The 22,343-nt window shown below is 38.8% G+C and overlaps 1 protein-coding gene across 15 annotated transcripts in view; it reads left to right on the top strand.

Annotated features, from left to right (window-relative positions):
* Nucleotides 1-22,343, top strand: part of LOC105381404 (neurobeachin) — a 462,556-nt gene that overhangs the window by 310,116 nt on the left and 130,097 nt on the right. For 14 of the 15 annotated variants that reach the window (XM_048625253.1, XM_048625256.1, XM_048625257.1 and 11 more), the window contains 9 exons: nucleotides 411-521; nucleotides 953-1,061; nucleotides 4,778-4,872; nucleotides 5,407-5,611; nucleotides 5,884-6,119; nucleotides 6,488-6,639; nucleotides 6,975-7,128; nucleotides 8,342-8,480; nucleotides 8,970-9,106. In XM_048625253.1, the coding sequence (XP_048481210.1) occupies nucleotides 411-521; nucleotides 953-1,061; nucleotides 4,778-4,872; nucleotides 5,407-5,611; nucleotides 5,884-6,119; nucleotides 6,488-6,639; nucleotides 6,975-7,128; nucleotides 8,342-8,480; nucleotides 8,970-9,106 (1,338 nt within the window). The remainder of the gene's footprint in view (nucleotides 1-410; nucleotides 522-952; nucleotides 1,062-4,777; nucleotides 4,873-5,406; nucleotides 5,612-5,883; nucleotides 6,120-6,487; nucleotides 6,640-6,974; nucleotides 7,129-8,341; nucleotides 8,481-8,969; nucleotides 9,107-22,343) is intronic. The other variant, XM_048625247.1, reaches the window with a different exon arrangement.

The raw sequence follows: 22,343 nt of genomic DNA, 5'->3' as shown, positions 1-22,343 counted from the left end.
TTACCTACAGTAGTGTCGTTTCTATAAATTTGTATTTGTATAAATTACCTTATAACATTCAGCAGAAATAAGCCATCTACTAGCATAATAGAAAGTTATATCCATTAATGGTACTCTAAAATAAAATTTATTATAATATTTTGATACATAAGACCTCGGTAAGTATTTTTTGTATGTACGAATATAAAAGTGGTGAATTATTGACCCGTAATGACTCGTCAATCGTGATAATTTTGTAACTCAATTATTTCCCTTCATCATCAGTACCAGTTAACCTATCGCCCACAGTTGAACATAGGTCTCTCCCAAGGAGCGTCACCAAACTTTATCCAAGTCCTTTCTCATCATCACCATCTAACATAATCGAATAAAATAATACCCTCAACTGAAACTGACTGATATTCCCATAGAGTGTGGATTCAATCGAGGACGCAGGTTCCTTCCACCTCAACTCGACAGAGACCACCAACAATGACCCAGAGACTTCAAGCGAAATCGCTATGGACGACAACAAGCTACCGGTAAGATATGTTTACGGCTGTTGTTCATTGTTTTTGAACATTTTATATTTCATATTGCACGTAGCTATCCTTTTATAGACCACATGTAGGTACCTCAAGTTGTTTCAAACATATTTGCTGATCAACCTGCGCTTTTGCCAAGACATAAATCTATCTCCATTCAATGGTATCTGATAATAAACTACTATATTTGGCCTTTTATTCGCTTGAATGCCGGGAAATCAGACACAGTAGAAATAAGAAAACCAAGTGTAACTTTGGCAGCACTATCGAGTGTGCCTTTCAGGTTCTGACTAATTTCATGACCGAGGAGAAAAAATGGCGACTGAACCAACCAATTAGAACTTGGGAAACAAGCAGTCGTTTATGGCGCTATCGTCGTTAACGTAGTCACCTACTAGCATTGACTCGTAAATACTAACTAACTTCAGGTGAGCAACGACGAGTCGTGGACGGACGTGAACCTGAATGAGGACGGGGAGCGCGGGCCCGCCACCATCACCGGCCGCACGCGGGACCACGAGGGGAACATACATGAAGGTGTGTAAACTCTATGTTCTTCTTCACCTGCTACTCCTACAAGTCTGGGGCTGACATGCACCAGGCGCCTCCATCCTTCTCTGTCGTGGGCCAGCAAGTTGAGCTCTGGCCACGACTTCCCTTTCTCTTGGGCCTCGCTGACTATGGATCGCTTCCAGTTATAAGCTAATCGACCGGGTCATCTTGACCCTCCCTGGGGCTTCCATTCTAGGGCCACTTTCGGGAAATGGTTCGGTTATCAGGTCTTCGTAGTGTGTGGCCTAGCTATCGCCATTTCTATCTTATAAATACCTACCTACCAATTTCTGAATTATGTGATCTAGCAAGGCATTACCAATAGTTTAATTACTAAATTACTAACACAATGTAGGAGTTGAAATTGACTCTCTTGATATTGTCTGTCATAATATAGACGATATTCAGATGACTGAAACCCTCCTTCCCAATATGTACAATTTCAAAATTATAAACTTTAACATAAGAAGCATCGATAAAAATCTAGATGACTTTCTGGTGTCAATAACAGGGATATTATACGATATCATTATTTTGACTGAATGCCGCATTGACGAATTCTCGATAATACCTCAACTACCCGGATACTTGGCATACAACACCACAAAGAAGATTAACCAAAATAGTGGAGTTGTGGTCTACGTTAAAAACAACTGGTCGCCTACGGTAGCCGAGCCGACTTTTAAAGAAGCCGATTGCATCGTGGTTGATATCCCAAATACCATAACTCTATTTGCAATATACCGATCGCCGTCTTTTAGAAGTACTGATAGATTTTTGGAGGATCTCAACCGACAAATTGACAAACACAAAATTTGCAAACATCTTGTTATAGCTGGTGACATAAACATTAATATTTTACCAGGTAAAGATAACACTCTCAGTACCCAGGCCATAGATTACATGTGTACTCTTGCGGAACACGACCTAACACCAGTGATAACAAAACCTACTAGGCTTAAATCATGTCTTGATCACATTTTTGTTAGCTCTCAGATGCCTTCATTAGGTATTGTTTGCTCCACTGGAATTACAGATCACTTTTTCACAATAGCTGGCTTCAGTATTAACATCCCTTTGACTAAACGACATAAACGAACTGTTAATATACGTGATTATGAATCAATCAAGAAAGAATTGTCCGAGGTTAGTTGGTCCGAAATTCTATGTGATTCTGATGTTAATAAGGTTGTTACTGTTTTTACTGATAGGTTATCATCGATAATCGAGAAGCACACTTACGAAAAGAAACTAAGTAGATCTAATTTCAATATGAAACCTTGGATCACACCAGGTTTAATGCGATGTATTAGGCATCGCGATAAACTACACCAAAAATGTAGAAAAAATCCCAAAGACGACATTCAAGAAGTCGTATATAAAAGATACAGGAACTTCTGTAATGACCTGTTACACACGCTCAAAAGACAATACGAGCAAAGCCAACTTAGTATCAGTATGGGCAACTCAAAAAAGCTTTGGGACACAATCAAATCAATATGTAATTTAAAGGCACAAAAACAGGAATCAACACAACTACTGTCCTTCGAGTCTTCCGATCCTAACACAGCAATTAACTCTTGTAACTCATACTTCGCTAATGTAGGCCAAAATCTAGCAAATAACATCCTCTTGAAACTAAACGCAAACGAAGAAGACTTAGCTTCACAAATACACGCAGACTCCCTCTCTCAGCCTGGCTCTTTTTTCGCACACCCTACTGACTCAGCAGAGGTGGAATCAATTATAATGCGATTAACGTCAGGTAAAGCACCTGGATTAGACGACATTGACACCACCTTACTAAAATGCATCAAAGACGTCATAACTTTGCCACTAGTAGAAATATTTAACATGAGTCTAGCCACTGGTATATTTCCAATAGCCTGGAAGACCGCTGTCGTTTGCCCAATTTACAAAGGTAAAGACTCAAGGGCTCTGCCAGGAAACTATCGACCTATTTCACTACTGAATATCTTCGCAAAAATGTTAGAGAAGATCATGAACACACGGCTAGTTAACTATCTTGAATCTCATGATCTTCTCTCAGATAGACAGTTCGGTTTCCGGCAGGGTAAATCCACCGAGGATGCAGTCTCCCTCCTCACTTCAACAATTGCCAACTTATTAGACAATAAAAACAAATGCATTGGTGTGTTTATCGACCTAGCAAAGGCCTTTGATTCAGTCTCCATTCCCATTCTTTTAAATAAACTGTCTAGTATGGGTATAAGAGGAACTACTCTAGACTGGTTTGAAAGTTATTTAAAAGACCGTCGGCAATGCTTAAGAGTAAGCCAATACACTAGCAGGGAGGCGGCAGTCCGTTATGGCGTTCCCCAAGGAAGCATATTGGGTCCTACGCTCTTCCTAATATATATGAACGACATCCATAATAGCGTTGACACCCCTAACTCTGAAATTATTTGTTACGCTGACGATACGGTTCTCCTTTTCTATGACAAGAGCTGGGACGAAGCTTATTCTCGTACCGAGCGCGGCATGAACCAGGTTTCAAAGTGGTTACAGAATAACCTTCTGACTCTTAATGTTAGTAAAACAAGATACATATGCTTCCATATCACCCAATCCTCAGCGCCAAACCACTCACAGGACATTAAAATCCACAATTGTATAAACAGAGGCATATCCTGTGACTGCGAACCGATAACACGCGTAGACTGCATCAGGTATCTTGGCGTACTTTTTGACGAAAATCTTAACTTTAAGCAACATATAGCTAAGTTATCAGGAAGAGTCCGTAGAGTAATAAATATTTTACGTAAATTACGCAGAGTGGCCGATTTAAAAACCCTTAAGATGCTTTATTTTGCCATCTGCCATTCTCTCCTGGATTACTGTATCTTATGCTGGGGAGGCGCTGCTAAAACTGCTATGATACAGGTAGAGCGAGCTCAACGATCCGTCATAAAAACAATGCTTTTTAAACCTTTAATGTACTGTACCCGTAAACTATATAGTGAAGCAGACATACTCTCCGTTCGTAAAATTTACATTCTTAAATCAACACTAAAAGCTCATAGATACATTTCAGGATCGGACCAGTTTGCAGATCTAACGAAGAAAAGAGTTTACCGAGTTCCCCTTCCAAAAATTAATACCGAGTTTGCTCGACGTTTTGGCTCATTTCCTCAGTTATTAATTTACAATAAAGTCACAAAAATAGAAAATATTCGTGATAAAACGGCAATGGAAGTAAAAACCAAAGTCTCGAAATGGCTCCTGAGTTTAAGCTACGATGATACTGAATCTTTACTATCCAACAAATCTTGACTGTCAATCGTCCCGCGATATTATATATATTTAATTATATTTTATGTATTTCATTTATATTGATATGTTTTTTATAAGTTACATTACTATTAATCTGGTTTGATAACATAAATGCATGCTTTCATTTTATTTTGTATCCGATCAGTTCAGAATGTTTTTGATTTTACCTAAGTACTTACCAAAATTATTGTTATTTAATATTTACTAGTACCTACCAATACAAATTACTGTAAACCGTAGTAGTCGTATTTACAATGTCGTAATCTGATCCTCACGTCACAGGCTTGCCTAGTGTGAGGATCGCAGTGTATTTCTGTTTGTAAATTGTGTTTTTTGTTAAATAAATATATTTGATTTGATTTGATTTGATTAAACTGTACTAAGCTAAGTTAATCTTATTATTCCAGACATAGAGAAACAGATTCAGCGCAACGAGTCCCACCACCTGCGGCCGCGGCACCAGAGCAACAGCTTCCAAGTGGCGCAGAGGCATTTACATTCGGTACGTTTCTTTACTTACATCTGCTAGTCTAGCACGGGTAGCAGGACCCGCAAGTCAAGACAAAAGTTCTCCGTCGCGCTCACTCTCGAGACCGCGCGATGAGATTGAGCGTGATGCAATTTTTTTGTCATTTCTTGATGTGCCTGTCTTGCGCCACGTGCTAGCCCTCCTGTTTCGATTTATATCTTGAATTGAGCGAGCGGGCGTCCCCTTTGATAAGTCACTATTTGTTTTTGTAGGAGACTCTTTATGTTTTTCAATGTCACTATTTGTTTTTGTGGTCAAACCACATTATTAGGTCTGACTTCTGTGATGATTGTTATCCATTTAAATAAAAAAAAATAACATAATGAAATAGTGAAATTATAATAGCTACCGTTTCCGTAGTATACCACGAAAACAATAAAAAGAAATTGCAGTTAGCAGGAATTTATTGCTCAAATTGTATAAGTTCATCATTTTAACCACCCATGTTTATACCATAAGTAATTATATGTTTTCACTGATTGATCGATTGAACATTTCCATTTCCAGGACAACGACACACTCGCCGGGTTGACGAACGTCATGAACTCTTCCATGACAGTAGAGGGGGTCTCCCGAGAGGCGTCTCTGACTCACAAACTGGAGACGGCTCTTGGACCCGTCTGCCCCTTGCTCAGGGAAATCATGCTGGACTTTGCTCCTTTCCTCTCTAAGACCCTGGTAGGCAGCCATGGGCAGGAACTGTTAGTTGAAGGTGAGTCTTGATTATTACAGCTTTTATTTAATTTTGGCTTCTTATTCTTAGAGCTGGACTAGGGTTTACCACAGTGATTGATGAGATGATGATGAGACTTTGACTGCCAAGGCACCCGCGTTTTATAATATGTTACACTCCCAAGCGAAGGCTACTTATGCATAAAAATCTGACTTTCGTTTTAGTTTCCTCATGTAGAAACTGGAAGAAGCTGTAAGATATTAGATAAAAACAACTTTCCCAATTATAACTCCCTCTTTCACCCTTTCCAGGCCTGCAAACCTTCAAAACGAGTACGTCAGTGGTAGAACTAGTGATGCTGCTATGCTCCCAAGAATGGCAGAACAGTCTTCAGAAGCACGCAGGTCTGGCCTTCATAGAGCTGATCAACGAAGGCCGCCTGCTGTCTCACGCTATGAGGGACCACATAGTCAGGGTGGCAAATGAAGCAGAGTTCATACTGAATAGGATGCGAGCTGATGATGTTTTGAAACATGCCGATTTTGAGGTGAGTTTTAAATTATTGGTGTATATTTTTCTGGGCTGTAATTTCTACCTACCGTTGCATACTTATGGTGCTGCAATATATCGAATATTTTTAATTTAGTAAGTCCCGTACTAATAAATGCGAAACGAATAAAACCTTGATGCGTATCACCTGTACAGGCGGCATGGCATCGTTATCTAAGATAAACGTAATTAAATCGCGATCTGCGTTAAACAGAGCGATGTGATGGGATGTGCTTTATACGAGTTTATCTACATAGACAAATATGCCATGCAGCGGGCCCTCTCAATTGACCTCAGACAGATTTATCAGATAAGGTTGATATTCACCTAACCTAACTTCTAACTTCATTATTATGTGTTCCACAGTCGCTATGCGCTACAACAAGCGCAGAGCGTTTAGACGAGGAGCGAACATGCGAGCGACTGATCGCGGCGGCGCGTCGTCGCGACAACGCCACTGCCGCTAGGATGCTCGACAAGCTGCGACATGCCGCCGACCACGCGTCTGGGGAGCCTGGGTAAGATGGTGTACTAGGAGTGTAGGAGTTTGAAAAGTTTAGATAAGGATCGCCTGTACGGGCGTCTGATGATGGCCGCTTATACCCTTCTGACCACCCTCCTGGGGAGTCTGGGTAAGATATACTAGGAGTGAAGGAGTTTAAGGGGATTACATAACGAGCGAACGTGTTCTTGCGGGCATTATCAACTTATGCGTGTATTATCAACTACATGTAATACCCCCGTTGAATCTCTTTGTTCCGAGCATCAATCAGCCTCGAAAATAAAAATAAGCCTCTTATAGGATATAGCGTCCAATGATGAGTATTTACCTAATAGAAGCTTCTCTCCTCAGCAGCTCAACCACGCAGTTCTGGAAGCTAGACTCGTGGGAGGACGACGCGCGCCGCCGCCGCCGCCTCGTGCCCAACCCCCGGGGTCACAGCCACGCCGCCGCCGCGCTGTCGCGGTCGCCCTCCGTCAGCCAGCCGCAAGACGCTATCATGCAGGTATGCTATGCTGTCCTGGTAGCCGAACATTTTAATTAGCTCTTCTCATGGGAATTTCAGGAGAATATGTAGGTTAATTTATTCTCCGAGGTCTGCAATTCATTCAGCCGTAAGTCCTATCATGCAGGTCGGCTATAGAACCATGGCAACATAGCATCCATATTGGAAAAGCCTGGAAGAAATTGCTTTTAGATAATAAGTCCGCCTTTATATACCTACAGATCTTTTCAATGTAGTTAATGTAAACGGTTACCTACTGTTATAAGAACTCCGAAAAGCTCAGATAATATTTATATTTAAATTTAAGCCGAGGCGGCCTGTGGGGTTATGGAACGGTGCGTCATCTCGATAAGTATTGCTTTCTCTACCATTACCACAGAATAATAAATAGTACCAGTATAGAAGTCCATCTTCGCAATGGCTTTCAAAGAAATATGACTCCATCCCATAAGCAATAAGATCTAATTTAGATCGCGTTCCAGCCGCACACGTTTTTATTTACTTACCTACCAATTTATTTTTGAGGGAATATGCGCCTTATTTCACTGGACTACGGTGCATAATAAGTTATACGTGGTTATACGCATTGAAAAAGAAGCCACCTTAGGGTTGCCTCAGCACCACAGACTACAACGTTTACTAAGCAACGGACTGAGTTTGTAAAAATAATGTCATGATTTTAAAACAAAATTAATTTGAATTTAGAATACAAAGCTATTCCAAACTTATATTCTATTGGAAATGACTAGTAAAAGCTACGGCAATTTCATAGTTAAAGACCTATTCATAGATCTATTATTTGAAGTAAAAGAAAGAGGTAGGAAGGTTCCTACCTCTTACCTAAAACATTTACCTACCTTCTACCTAAAACATTTACTTCAGTCAAAAAATGTTTTTTTTTTCTTTATAATGTGTGATAATATTGAGATGAATTAATTGATCATGATGTTCTGTTTTAGTTTAGTTGAGCACGAATCCCACTCAGCTCACATTTTATAATCGATTCTTGTGTCTGTAAATTTAATATATATTTTTTTATAAAGTTAAACGTAGTCGAACAAAATTAAATACGCGCGCGTGTGTCGTCTTTCGCTTGCGGTAGCCGGCTAGATTGGCCACGCAGACGTGGCTGGCGCCATGCTGGCGCCTTGGCCGCCCGCGCGCGGAGTGACACAGGCCTGCCATTACCCTGACATTATTCCCCACTCCCCAGGCGACAGAAGAGCTGCACGCGCGCATAGCGGCGGGCGGCGGGGGCCGGGGGGCTCAGCTGCCGACGCCGGCCGCGGCTGACCTCCTTGACGACGCTGAACTCCTGGTAGATGACCGGGAGATTGATGCTGATCTTACTGGTAAATTACCACTGTTTTTTTAGAGACGGGACTTTTTACTGACACGAAATCTTCCATAGGCTTGTATGCCGTTAAAATACAATATAACTTCAAGAACTAAAATCGTGTAAGCTCTGAACATCATCCTGAAATCATACATGGCTTGGTATAGGCGTCTCCCAATTTGTTCCATAACACAAAGTGACCACAACTTTCTTGTCAATACCAACCATACTGAGGTTCTCGATCCAACGAGATGGAGAGCGTACCACTACCCTTGCTTGTTCATGGCCTACACAAGAGAACGCATCTAAGCCAGATTTTGATCAATATTGCTCTCCAGTTTCACCATACTCTGTTGATCATATCAAGGGATAAGTTGTTGTCTTTTAACACACTTGTCAAAAATTTAATACATTACAATGTAACAGCGGTGTTAATGATCTAACAAACAGACTGGTGAAAATGGCATTAGTAGGTATGTAAAATAAAACTGGAAATCTTCTCCAGGTCCAGTAAACATAAGCACGAAGGCGAAGCTAGTGGCGCCCGGCCTCACGGCTCCTGGTACCGTCTCGCTGACGTCCACTGAACTCTACTTCGAGGTCGACGAGGAGGACCCGGAGTATAAGAAGATTGATGCTGAGGTAAGTGGTGTCGATGATTATAACTCTTAGGGAGTCGTGTTGCCCTGGTACTCCTACCCATGGTGTGAGATATTGAATTGATATCACCAGTCTGGGTTTCATGGCATCTTTATGGACGATAACGTCGTCTAATGCACGACTTGCAGCAGGTCCCACTAATCACTAATCCCACCGTCGTGTTTATGACGAAATCGCTATAAAATGATGTTTATCTCCGTCTATAAAGATACCGTGCATCCGGGTCGAAAGCAAAAGAGACTACTTATTTTTTGCAACGCCCTACTATTTATGGAACTACTCAGTGAATTCTAATAACCTATCTAATAAATAGCTCATCCGAGGCCAGCTTTCGCTATCATCTTCGTTTTCATATTAGGTGCAAAAACAAACTGAAATGCATTGCTGCCTAGGTAAGTCATGGCTAATCTTCAACTGCAGTTTTCAATCTAATAATATCGATGTAATAATAGCTAATATCGAGGACTACTCAATACTGTGCGCTTATTTGTGCAAACTAACTTGGATATAAAAAGTTTAGGGTTTCTTTATTTCATTACGACTCCGCCAAAGTGTGTTTTATAACCACTCACTCAATGAGAGGAATTGGGAATGTCACCTTTACAGTATCACTTTTGTATCAAATAAATGATTATGCAACAAATTGTGCTCAAACTTTATATACATATATAAAGTTGCACTACACTGAATGACGTGCAATAAATTGTTGACATGTTTACAATAACATTCATATTTAATTTAATCCTCATTAAATTACTTACTAACTATTAAATTTATATTTTAAGGACCTGTCTTGTATACCTAGCATATCATAAAATCCTTATAAACCTTAATTTACGGCCGTGTAAACATCAGAATCAATCAAAAATATCCAATTAATCTATTTATTAACCGGGCCTAATAAACTGCCTATAAAATAATAGCTTTATGGAAGCATTAATTACGAGAACCCTCGTATGGTATAAAATGGGCCTTAAACTTTATTGCTTAACAAAGATTTACGTAAAATACTAAACCAAATATAATAAATCTTTTAGAATAAGAGACTAACAAAAGCCACACAATCGTATGACAAAACGGGCCTCGTATAAGGAACGACGTGATACCTTTTGTAAGGTAACTTATACCAGTTTTTGTAAAGCAATAAAAATAAAATTATTACCCTAAATTTCAATTCTAAACATCATAACTTACTTCTTATATGGCATTCGAAAATCCACCTTAGCTTAAGGTGAATACGTTACAGTTTGTGAACCATAGAGGGCTAAGGATGTTTGTGCATAAGATTAAAAAGTATCGATATACCTACCTAAAGGCTTGAACCTGGTAACCGAATATGAGGCACTTAGATTCACGAACAATGAATCCCCGCAGAGATCTGGGCTTTGAGGCGCCAGGCTAGGGATGTGACACTGTCGATGACTTTAATATCGATACATTTAATAGCTTATTAACTTTTTATGCGATTTCATTAATAAGGTAGGTAGTTTTATAGGTTTTATACGAGTTATATTCATTTTTGAATACTATAGGTACTGAGTAAGAAATGTTGATTATGCATTTTTAAATATCTTATTGTTACTAAAGTCCTTCCCACAGCTCCTTTCCTTACCCATGGGTTTAAATTTTATTAGGATCTATAATATTTTTTCATTGACATAAGGTCTTTCAATATTTTAGTCAAAGCGCACCGGGTCCTTAGTTCGAATCTCGGCCAGGATAGACATTTGTTTAAAGATAGATTTGTTATATGTATATTCTAGATCATTTTTAAAAACGCAGACTCTTTGGTCTTTCATAAAATACCTAGTGTCTTTTGGTATTCCATCGTCCCTGGTACACGCCTAGCGGCGCGGCGTGTGGGGCGGCTCGGACAGCGGCACAATGGCGTCCCGCGGCGCGGCCTGCGCGCGCATTGCTCGGTACCACTGTACGAATTAAACCTCCTGTTAATTGCTGTTGTCTTAGTAGAAATTATGTGACGTTGGTGCAGTCGTTAGAGATCTGAGCCGTCATCATTGGCCACGACATCTTGATCAGATGATAGTTGCAGCGTCAATCCATTCGATGGGAAGAGGTTTGTGCGCATCTTTTTCTATGGCTGTAGAGTCCGATTGCAGCTCGACACCTTCTGCCACAGAGATCGCAAGTGTAGCGTGAGTCTGCAGACGGTTCTTGAACTGCACGAAGTCTTTTCTGCCTCAAGCCATCGAGCCAGGCTTCGTCGTGGTGAGCTACTCCATCACACAGAAGGCCTCGCCATTCCGCTCTTGCGATGGCTGCCGTTTCCCAGGTGTTCGGGTTAATGCCAAAGGATAACATGTCACGTTTGCAGGAATCCTTAAAACGGAGCATCGGGCGACCTACTGGTCTTTTGGCGTCTGCGATTTGGCCCAGCATCACCGCGCGAGGAAGTCTATCTGGGTCCATACGTAAAACATGGCCCAGCCATCGCAGCCTTCGTTGTTTCAGTGTAGCAGTGATACTACAGGTGCGAGTTATGTCGAGAACTCTTTCGTTGGACATCCGGTCTTTCCAAGTGACATCTAGTATTGCGCGAAGGCATCGCATGTGGAAAGCATTTAGACGGCGTTCGTGCATCGAGTAGGTTGTCCACGTTTCAGATGCATACAAGAGAATACTCAGGACACATGTTTTGTAGACTAAGACCTTGGTAGAGATATTCAGCTTGTTATTTCTCCATACACGAGCATGAAGCTTTCCGAAGTTGGTCGCGGCTCTGCCTATTCTGGTGTTAATCTCTTTGTTATTGCACAATTTGTTGGTGGTAGTGGAACCGAGATAGCAAAAGTCGTCCACGATTTGAAGGGTGTCCTCACCAAGCATTATCTGAGGCATATAGTCCGTTCCCTGAACCATAACGACGGTCTTCCTACTGTTCACTGTCATACCAAAAAGCTTGCATGCGCTATTAAATTTGGTTATTAATTCTTGAAGGCCACCTTCCGTATTTGCGACTAGTGCAGCATCATCAGCATACAGGAGCTCTCTGGCCAACAAATCCAACCTGTTCCTTTTCGATCTCAACAGGTTGATGTTAAAAAGTCGTCCATCTTTCCTTGTGTGCAGGTGAACTCCGACGTCACAGTTTTTAAAGGCCACCAAGAGAAGAACAGAAAAGAAGATGCCAAACAGGGTCGGAGCTAGAACGCACCCTTGTCTTACTCCCCTATTAACATTAAAAGGGCCCGATTCTTCACCGTCAAAGACGACTGTACCACACATGCCATCGTGGAAGGATTTAATGATGGCTAAGAGAGTAGGTGGACAGCCAATGTGTTCAAGTATACGGTAGAGCCCTTCGCGACTGACCGTATCAAAGGCCTTCTGTAGGTCAACGAATGCTGTAAAGAGGGGCATACGTTGTTCTCTGCATTTTTCCTGTACCTGTCGTAAGGTGAATATCATGTCCGTTGTAGATCTGCCAGCTCTAAAACCGCATTGTGTTTCTGGGTATACTCGATCAGCAAGTGATTCTAGCCTTTTCAGAACCACTTTTGCGAAGGCCTTGCCAGCGATGCTCAGGAGTTAGTTAGTTAGTTAGTTAGGAGGATCTGAGCTGTAGGGTTGGAGGATATTTTGAATGTGGAGCCATAAGATGAAAATGATAAGAATAAGTTTTTATTTGCGATTTCTTTCAGGATTTGAAGTATATTGTATGTGTTTGATAACGAAATAAATTCAGTTCCGACCTACGGCACGATCAATTGAATAAATATGACTATTTTACCATGATCACTCCAATAAGAAACTGTTCCTAAAAAGATATCAAAGGCCATAACTTGTCTCTATTTCTTTCCATTCGATCATAAATGTCAAATTACTCGCAATTTGTCAAGTCAAAACAGAATTGAAATAAATAATAAAGCAAATGTTTGCTCAGTGTGAGCTGATCCCATCCCTTATTATCCGACCTGTGTGGGCTTGTCTCCGTTAGACCTGGCTACGAATAAGAGTTAAGACCATATTTTTTATTGAACATTAACACGGTTTCATGATTAGCTTTACAAAGTTTAAATAACTTAACAAATAATAATAAAATATTTGCATACGAATTAAATTATGATTAATTGTCGTTTTGATAGAATATCCATAAAACTAGCATTTAATTTTTTAAAATAAAAATTGCTCTCATTTGTATTTATTTATTTATCAATAATGGTACACCAGCAGTTTATACAACACAGTTGTATTAGATGCATAGAGTTTTAGAACAAGGGTAAAGTCTATAAGGTTTGGTTAACAATACGTCTTGCGCGACATCCATTTTTTAACGTTCCATTGGTCGAAAAATTAAGTCAAATGAGAACAAATCCCTCGCATGACACGCTGTATTATTTACTGCTACTAATTTAACCATTCGAAGATTCTAAATTGAAATCGTAATGAGCCGTTTTATTTGTTTATGCTAATATCTCGTTTTAATTAACCATATCGTATTGTTTGCCATGCATTCAAAAATTAACCTTAAGATTATAATTCACCAATGGCCAGCGAAATTAACAGGAATGTGCAATATAACTGAGAAAATTCGTAGCTTATAGTTGGGGGTAGAATATTGGTAAGTCTAGAAGGCTGATTTTTGAGTGGCACAGCGCTTTTTGGTGCTGTCGAAGAAGAAATAAACTAAATTAAAAATGTTCTTTAGGAATTTATGGAATTTTTAGTAAGCTGAGTCGTGGTCGTTTTACGTTGTATTAAAAATATTCCGGCTTTGGAATTATCGGATATAGGTACCTACTACGGTTTTGTCCCAATAGTAAAATTGTATTTTTTGACTACATTATTCTTCATTATTAGGAAGAAGAAGATTCTATAATTCTTTCCGGTCATTGATGTCTTACATCCAGAAGCTTTAAACAAACTGTAATGGAGTTATCAATGAAATAAAAAAATAAACCTACTTATATGAAAAAGCTCGATTGTTTATAAGAATTCTCTGAAAATCTACCGGATGACGTAGAGTAAAGAATCAGAATCAGAGAATCTGAACTTAAAAAAAACTATTTAAGCAATGTTCTCACGTCACTAGTGGCGAAGGCTGGTCCGTCTGTCTGTCATAAATAAACATATTACGTCAGTCTGACAGCTCCTGTAGTACCTGTTTACACACACTTTTTTCACCTCTATGTCTAGTTTGTTAAGGGCCGTTTTTGGTGCGTTTTTTTTATTCCGTACGTCACGTGGGATACCTGTCGTTTCTGTATTCTATTTAATATGTTTGATTTCAACTTTCCGATAAGATGTTCCTCGATGTTGTGATAGTATGGAGATGTGTAGCAGATGGCTTAATTATTAGTCCCTTCGTGATTGCTTTTGCAATAATAGAGAATATTTTTTATTTATCATTTAATCTAGTCTCTATAGTTTTTTCAGCTGTTTTATCTACTAATTTGGAATTAGGTTTTTACTGTTTTAATTTAACACACAATTTAAGAGAAACACGTAATTTAAAATAATTTTATTATAATCATGACATATTCAACTGAAAATACTGCAGCAAAAATGCATCCTAAAACTTACCTAGGTATATGCAAATCACCATATAGGTAATTATTATTTTAAAATTTAATCAAGTCACATCCACACTTACCTTTCCTGTGTGTTACTATCGTCCCGTCTGTCCGTCCGGGCAGGTCGGTATTATTTACAGCCACACGCAGCACAACTGCGCGCGTAGGAATTTTGGCGCCAGATGCACTGTCGATAAACCCACCGCCCCGCTGCGCCGATTTCATCGATAGATAGCGTGGTACATCACTATTTTGTCTGCATTTCCAGAATTTATTGAAATATCTGACGCCGGGAATAAAGTAGGATGATAATATTCGTTCCGGCTGTAAAATAACATAATACCTTAGAAAGACACTAGACTTCTGATAACTTGTCGGTAAATAAGTATGTGTGGTTATGTAACTAACGTAATTACTGTTTAGTGTTTTATTCCGTGCTTTCATTGTTTATTTATGTATGTAAAAATAATGATAGGATAGGGTAACATAAACCAACAAGCAGTTCTAAAAATACACGATACGGCGAGTGCATCCCCCAATTTAAGTTTGACTAGGAGCAATTAGGCTCTAAGGTCACGCCCCCGGGAATGCTTCGGATTGTCTAATCAGCTCCTGTCTGGTATGCACGCCTGGTAATTGCTAGTCGATTTATTGCTGTTTTTGCTGTTGCTCCCCTGGTGGCATCTTAGGTACCTCATGGTATTTAGTTTGGTCGTCGTTTCTTCGTGAGGGATAAGAATTATCCAACTCTAAGGTCTAAGTAAACCTACTCTTAATAAATCTTTTTGGTATCACATAAAATAATCGCTCTTCCTGAAAGGTAACTGACCCCGGGCCATCCGTCGTCATCATTTTGACAAGTTCGGAATGTCATGTTTAAAACATATCGCCCGACGTCCGTTGAACACAAGTGGCGTGATATTTGTTTATATTCTTAATTCAAATTGTCTCTGACTCGTACGCCGCATGATTGACGCATCGCCCGCGCTTGCGCACTGTTTTACATATAAATTAACAATTATTATGGATACCTCTTGTGAGGGTTTGGATTGGTGTAGAAGTGCCAAGTAAGCCGTGCCATATTCTGTTTTTGTTTGCGACAAACAAAATGAAATGTGAAATCCTAATAGGTGCGGGCTGATATTAGTCTATTCTACATCATCCACTGATAGAAGTGAAGTGTGAGAAGCACCCAAACCTCAATAGTCAAAATATCTCAGGGTCCACATACGGCTGTCGAAATTTAGAAAAAAAAAACATTTTAATAAGGACTTATTTATTTAAATGGAACTGTGGAAGACAGCTTATGAAGAAATCCTTTTTAGACTAGTAGGTACCTATCTACAAACATTCTCAAATCATATCCATAGTCTTATCTAAAGCTTCTAAACCCAATATATGCTCATATATCAGTAGCCAGTTCTAATAGTGAATAATGGAGTTCAAAGAATGCAGGATAACGTGACAGGCAATAGATAAACTTCGTTAAATATTAAGTACCCAGATGAGCTACTTCGCTAAGTACAGCTACCGTTTTTTTTCTAATTAGGTTTTTTGTAGACGGCATTTTAATTATGCTCTACCAGTAGCATTTTTGATGTGTGGATGTTTATTGGAAGTGATTGGAAAATGTGTTTAGGTCAAATATCTTAAGGTTTACATTTTTTTTATAAATGCATAGCACAGCATGTTTGTTTTATTACATATCATAATTTCATTCTTCGTGATCTTTCCTAATTAATAAGAAAACCAACAAATCCTGCACTAAGGAGTACCAGGTCATCATAAGATGATACGTATCTCCGTTTAGTGGAAGTCAAGATTCGGCCACCCGCCGAGCTGCCCGAGGCATGCACGCGCTAAGCAAACTCTTCCCGTGTACTTAGGGAAATTACCCTGTTCGTTTCATTTGAACGGTACCTCTGCGTAAGTTATGCATGCCTGGTGCCTGTACGAACGTTATGGTAATATGCAGTTTCAAATGTGATTCCTTGAATTAATTTAGTAAGGCCGGTTGCTTGGTAAATATTTGCATAAACTAACTTTCTAGGGTTGTGACTGTGATACTACATGCATAGGTACTATGCATAGTCGATAACGGCTGTTTTCGAACGACTAAGCTAAGACATCTAATGATACCATAATATTAGTTAATACATATTAAAATACAGTCACAGAATAACGAGGGTTGAATGCCTGGTTTATGCTACGCTCAGGCGCAAAACCTCGCCTCGAGAAGTAAATAAGGGGTTCTGAGGTAAACACTTCTTTTCATCACGAATGCGAGTAATGATTACCTCATCTTCTTAACAAGGTAAATCAGAAGCTTGGTTTAAGAACACCACAGGGTAGCATTTTGGGACCAACCCTCTTCCTCTTGTACGTAAATGAGCTCTGCAATTTAACCGCCCAAAACACTCGTATCTTCTCATATGCGGATGACACGGCGATTATAGCCTATGGTGATACCTGGGAAGAAGCCATATCAAATGCTGAGAATGTTCTCTCTGTTGCCATGAGTTGGCTGTCTAATAACCTTCTAACCCTTAACATAGAAAAAACTAAATATCTGACTTTTGCAATACGATCTTGTGACCATCCTCCAATAGTAACTATCCAAGCACATTCATGTTCCAATGCGTTGAATAAATGTTCCTGCTTTGCTTTGAGTAGAGTAAGTTCAATAAAATATCTAGGAATCCTTTTAGATAATTGCCTTAATTGGTATAAACATCTTGATTATCTGACATCTAGAACCAGGAAGCTGATTTTTATTTTTAAAAAAATCTGAAACTCCGCAGACTATGAAACTTTAAGAATAGTCTACACAGCGCTCTGTGAATCTATTTTAACGTATTGCATCCCGGCCTGGGGAGGTTCTTGTAAGACAACCTTTATTAATTTAGAACGATCACAGAGAGCAGTGCTTAAAGTAATGTTCCGAAAGCCTTACAGGTATCCCACAAAACTTTTATACAGGGTGTCCCAAAAGTCAACGTCATCCCTTAAAGGGCTGATAGGTCAGCTCATGAGAGGCCAGAATATCAGAATATGACTTCAGTAAAAACTCGATAATTTTCGAGATATTGACACTTTTATAAATTTGCTGAAAATCGACACCTTGGATCAGTTTTTTGCGTGCCGCCGGTACAAAAATCCATATTGTTAGAATTTGTTTGATGTTGCATCACCCTGTATAGCCCTGCTATTGATCGCAGTAAAAAAAATATCGAGTAATGCTGTATGTTTAAAAAAAACACGGTTTTCAAAGTCATAAAAGGTAATCGTATTTTTTTATAAACAACTTTGACTCTACATGCTGTAAAAAAAATATACCACGCAAACCTGGCACCTTATTTGAAAAGATTGCTCATTTAATGCAGTTTCCAAAATAGTATGAAACGTTGCTATTATTTTAATTAACAAAAAAGTTATTGCTATTTTAGTACAAAACGACCTCGATGTAAAATTGTTTGAAGGAAATTTATCTGACTGAATTTATTAAGGGTAAGTCATGTTGGAATCAGTACGAGTTTTTTTACACCTTATTTAAAAAAAACAAACATTTCTAGACTTTTATTTTTATTTCTCAAAATTTTAACACCTCATTATTATATTTAGTACATAATCAACAAAAAATAATACTCATTAATGGTCATAATCATAATTTTGAGAGTTTGGTTTTGTTTAACAATAACTTTAAAATAAATAACAAGTAATTAGAGGTAATGTTAATGACAAACTGATTTGTCCCTTTTTTGGATACTGTGGGTGTACAATGTACATGTGTAAGCGTTTATCTGTACAATATCACACATTAGCACTACTCAGGAATGTACGTTACCATGCGCTACATTTATGGGGAATGTGGAGTTGCTATAGTCCACTTTTTTCGAGAAAGATACTCAAAATGCGTTTTTTTTATTCTGTGACAACGTTGTCCCTTTTCCCACTCCCGGCCACACCACCTATTTTACTTTTAATCATTCCAACATGACTTACCCTTAATAAATTTAGTCAGATAAATTTCCTTCAAACATTTTTACATCGAGATCGTTTTGTACTAAAATAGCAATAACTTTTTTGTTAATTGAAACAATAGCAACGTTTCATACCATTTTGGAAACTGCATTAAATGAGGAATCTTTTCAAATAAGGTGCCAGGTTTGCGTGGTATATTTTTTTTACAGTATGTAGAGTCAAAGTTGTTTATAAAAAAATACGATTACCTTTTATGACTTTGAAAACCGTGTTTTTTTTAAACATACAGCATTACTCGATATTTTTTGACTGCGATCAATAGCAGGGCTATACAGGGTGATGCAACACCAAACAAATTCTAACAATATGGATTTTTGTACCGGCGGCACGCAAAAAACTGATCCAAGGTGTCGATTTTCAGCAAATTTATAAAAGTGTCAATATCTCGAAAATTATCGAGTTTTTACTGAGGTCATATTCTGATATTCTGGCCTCTCATGAGCTGACCTATCAGCCCTTTAAGGGATGACGTTGACTTTTGGGACACCCTGTATAGTGAACTTTCTTTCCTAACCGTAAGAAAACTATATTTATTACGATCTACACTTCGCAGACATACTTCAATTCCTGCTCAAGTTGATACGATTTCCCGTAGAAGACCAAAACCTCTCTTTCCTGACATAGCTACGCGTACTAGATTTGCTGAAAGACAATTTTATTGCCAAAGTGCCAGGATCTATAATTTTATAAACAATTCCCTAAACCTCATATCCTGTACTTTGCATGAATGTAAAAATAAAATTAAATCATGGCTCCTTCCTATGAACTATGATGAGATTGAATCCATACTTTCTTAAAGTATAATTTCTTGTACATATATATTACAATTTCCCCAACCCGCAGACACATCCACATTCACATACACACACCCACACACACACACCCACACACACACACGCACACACACACACACACACACACACACACACACACACACACACTTAGTCATATATTACTTGTACCCTACAGCTATTGTACCTACTCTTAATTATTGCTTAACCTTGTTTGTAATAACTTTCTTGCATATCTTTTGATATACTTTTAGGTTGTATCTTTGTTAGCACGGTGAGTGACCGCTGATCCTCATCGTACAGGTTTCTACCTAGTTTGGGAATCAGGGGACACGATTTAAGCATATTCTGTACAGCCTATACTTATTTTATGAACCTTTGTAAGATTGTTCCTTTTCTTATGTTTTTGGCTTTGAAATAAATAAATTTATTATAAATTTATTATTATTATTATTAAGAAGGATTTTGCTTGAAATTCATCATCATTCATTATGAAATATACTTTCCTTCAGTCACTACAGCGCGATTGGCAACCCTACTGCCCATCACCACACCGGTACACTTAGAGAAACAATGCATCTTACAGTTTTTCTACAATAGTGTACGCAATGATTGCGATTGGCATACGGGCGATCCGATTAGCATATAGATGCACAATTTCACAGTTTACTGACGATCCTCGGAAGAGTTATCATGTGGGGCTTGATCGATGGCCGGCGGCGCACGGAATTAAATTAAATTAAATGATTAAATATGTGGGGACATCTCACACACGACCATCCGACCCCAAGCTAGGTAGAACCTGTGTTATGGGTGTCGGACAGCTGATATATCTACACAAATACATAGATAGATAGATACTACTACTACTACTAATCCTTACTAATATTATAAATGCGAAAGTAACTGTGTCTGTCTGTTACTCTTTCACGCCAAAACTACTGAACGGATTTGAATGAAATTTGGCATACATATGTTCTAGACCCTCAGACCGAACATAGGCTACTTTTTATCCCGGAATTCCCACGGGAAAACTTTTTAAGGCGAAGCGAAGCTCGCGGGAACAGCTAGTACTAAATATTAAATATCAAAAACCAAGACCCGAGTACAAATATCTGTCTTTAAACAAATATCTGCCCCAGCCGGGAATCGAACCCGGGACCTTCGGCATAGTAGTCAGGGTCACTAACCACTACGCCAGTCAGCCGTCGGAATGTCTTCGGATCACGTCCGAAAATGACTTCATTCTAATATTTTTCGACGGTAGTTTATCGTCCTATTGTCTTTTCATTCACGGGGTACGTGCCACAATGCTTGGCGCCACATTATGATAAGTTTCATAAGTTATTCGAAATCTTTTACGGACGAACGGTGCATCCGAAATTGTTGGGGCTCATGTGACTAGTGGAATAATAAAAAAAATGTTTTCGTCGCAAAACAAAGATATAAATAAAATTACCTGGAAAATTTGTGACTAGGTATAAGGTTATCCTAACTTAATATTATAAATGCGAAAGTAACTGTGTCTGTCTGTTACTCTTTCACCCCAAAATTACTGAACGGATTTGAATGAAATTTGGTATACATATGGTCTAGGCCCTGGGAAAGATTATAGGCTACGTTTTATCCCGGAATTCCCACGGAAAAACTTTTTAAGGCGAAGCGAAGTGAGCGAGTAACAGCTAGTAAGAAATGTTATGAAGAACTGAAACGGTAATCGTTTCCTTAATACCTGGCGCTTATTTCACATAAATAGTAATTTCATTGCCATTCAAAGTGAATACGACGCTCAATACTTCAATAGAATTATTATTGTAGCTAATGGGTCTTTTAATGCTTTTCGCATTTATGAATTTGTAATGCCGTTTTTACCGTTAGCTTTCATATATTCGATGCATGCTCATGCGTGAAAATTATTGTTATGTGGTTTTGATGAGGAATGCCGCTGGCTGTTTTTCATAAAGCTATCATCCACGTCTATGAAGAGGTTAGATTTTCTTGTCTATGGTAGCGTGCTGGGTCACCATAAAGGAGTAACAAGTGTGAAATAAAACGAATAAGTATTCTTTGTTTCTAGCGAATTATGATGCAGTTGTTAGCACGACATTTGACGATTTTTCGGTTACCGACTTTGCAGTGGTTGCTATACTACACTCTCCCCATACCAATAGCTATTTCAATAACCCACCGTGTAAATTAAAACTTCTTCCCACGGTAACTGAAAGCATATTTCCTAAGTAACAAAACTTCAAAACTTTAGCCGGCCTTTAAAAAAATGTCACAACTCCTGTGGGGCCTATTCTGTCAACACACAATCAGCTAATGAGTCCCCACAGACGACTGCTAAGTGTCGACATCCTGCATCCGGACTGTAGTAACCAGGATCACATGTTTGGCAAGAGATTTGCATTCGGGGAGCCGTGGATGAGGACCATATTTGTAGGAAATTGTGTAATTGAGCTCGCGATTTATTTTGACGATGTATTTAAATAAACAATCTTCTTCCTCTATTGCACTACCAATACATTTTTCAACATCAATCAAAGGTTAATTGGTAGAGAATGCTGCTAGCTTTAAGTTTGCCTGTGTTCAAATTTACTTTGTGCAATAAATAACAATCAGTCGAAGTGACAGTGAGTTGGTATATTTATATAACAAAGTTGTGTCATTGTTATTCCTTGGATTAAATTCTTTGTTAAAAACTTTAATCTACCAGGGTATCACGAAACAGGTGATATCCATCACACATATGGTCCTATAGTATGGCGCCATGCTAACCCTAAAATACAAACCCTTTGATAACATCCATTCCAACTAGTGTTTTTGAGCATATGGCTTATTGAAGGGTTACAT

Source organism: Plutella xylostella, chromosome 14 (genome assembly GCF_932276165.1).
Source record: "Plutella xylostella chromosome 14, ilPluXylo3.1, whole genome shotgun sequence".
Lineage (NCBI taxonomy): Eukaryota > Metazoa > Arthropoda > Insecta > Lepidoptera > Plutellidae > Plutella > Plutella xylostella.
Note: the sequence above shows the minus strand (reverse complement) of the source record. Positions and strands in the feature narration are given on the sequence as shown.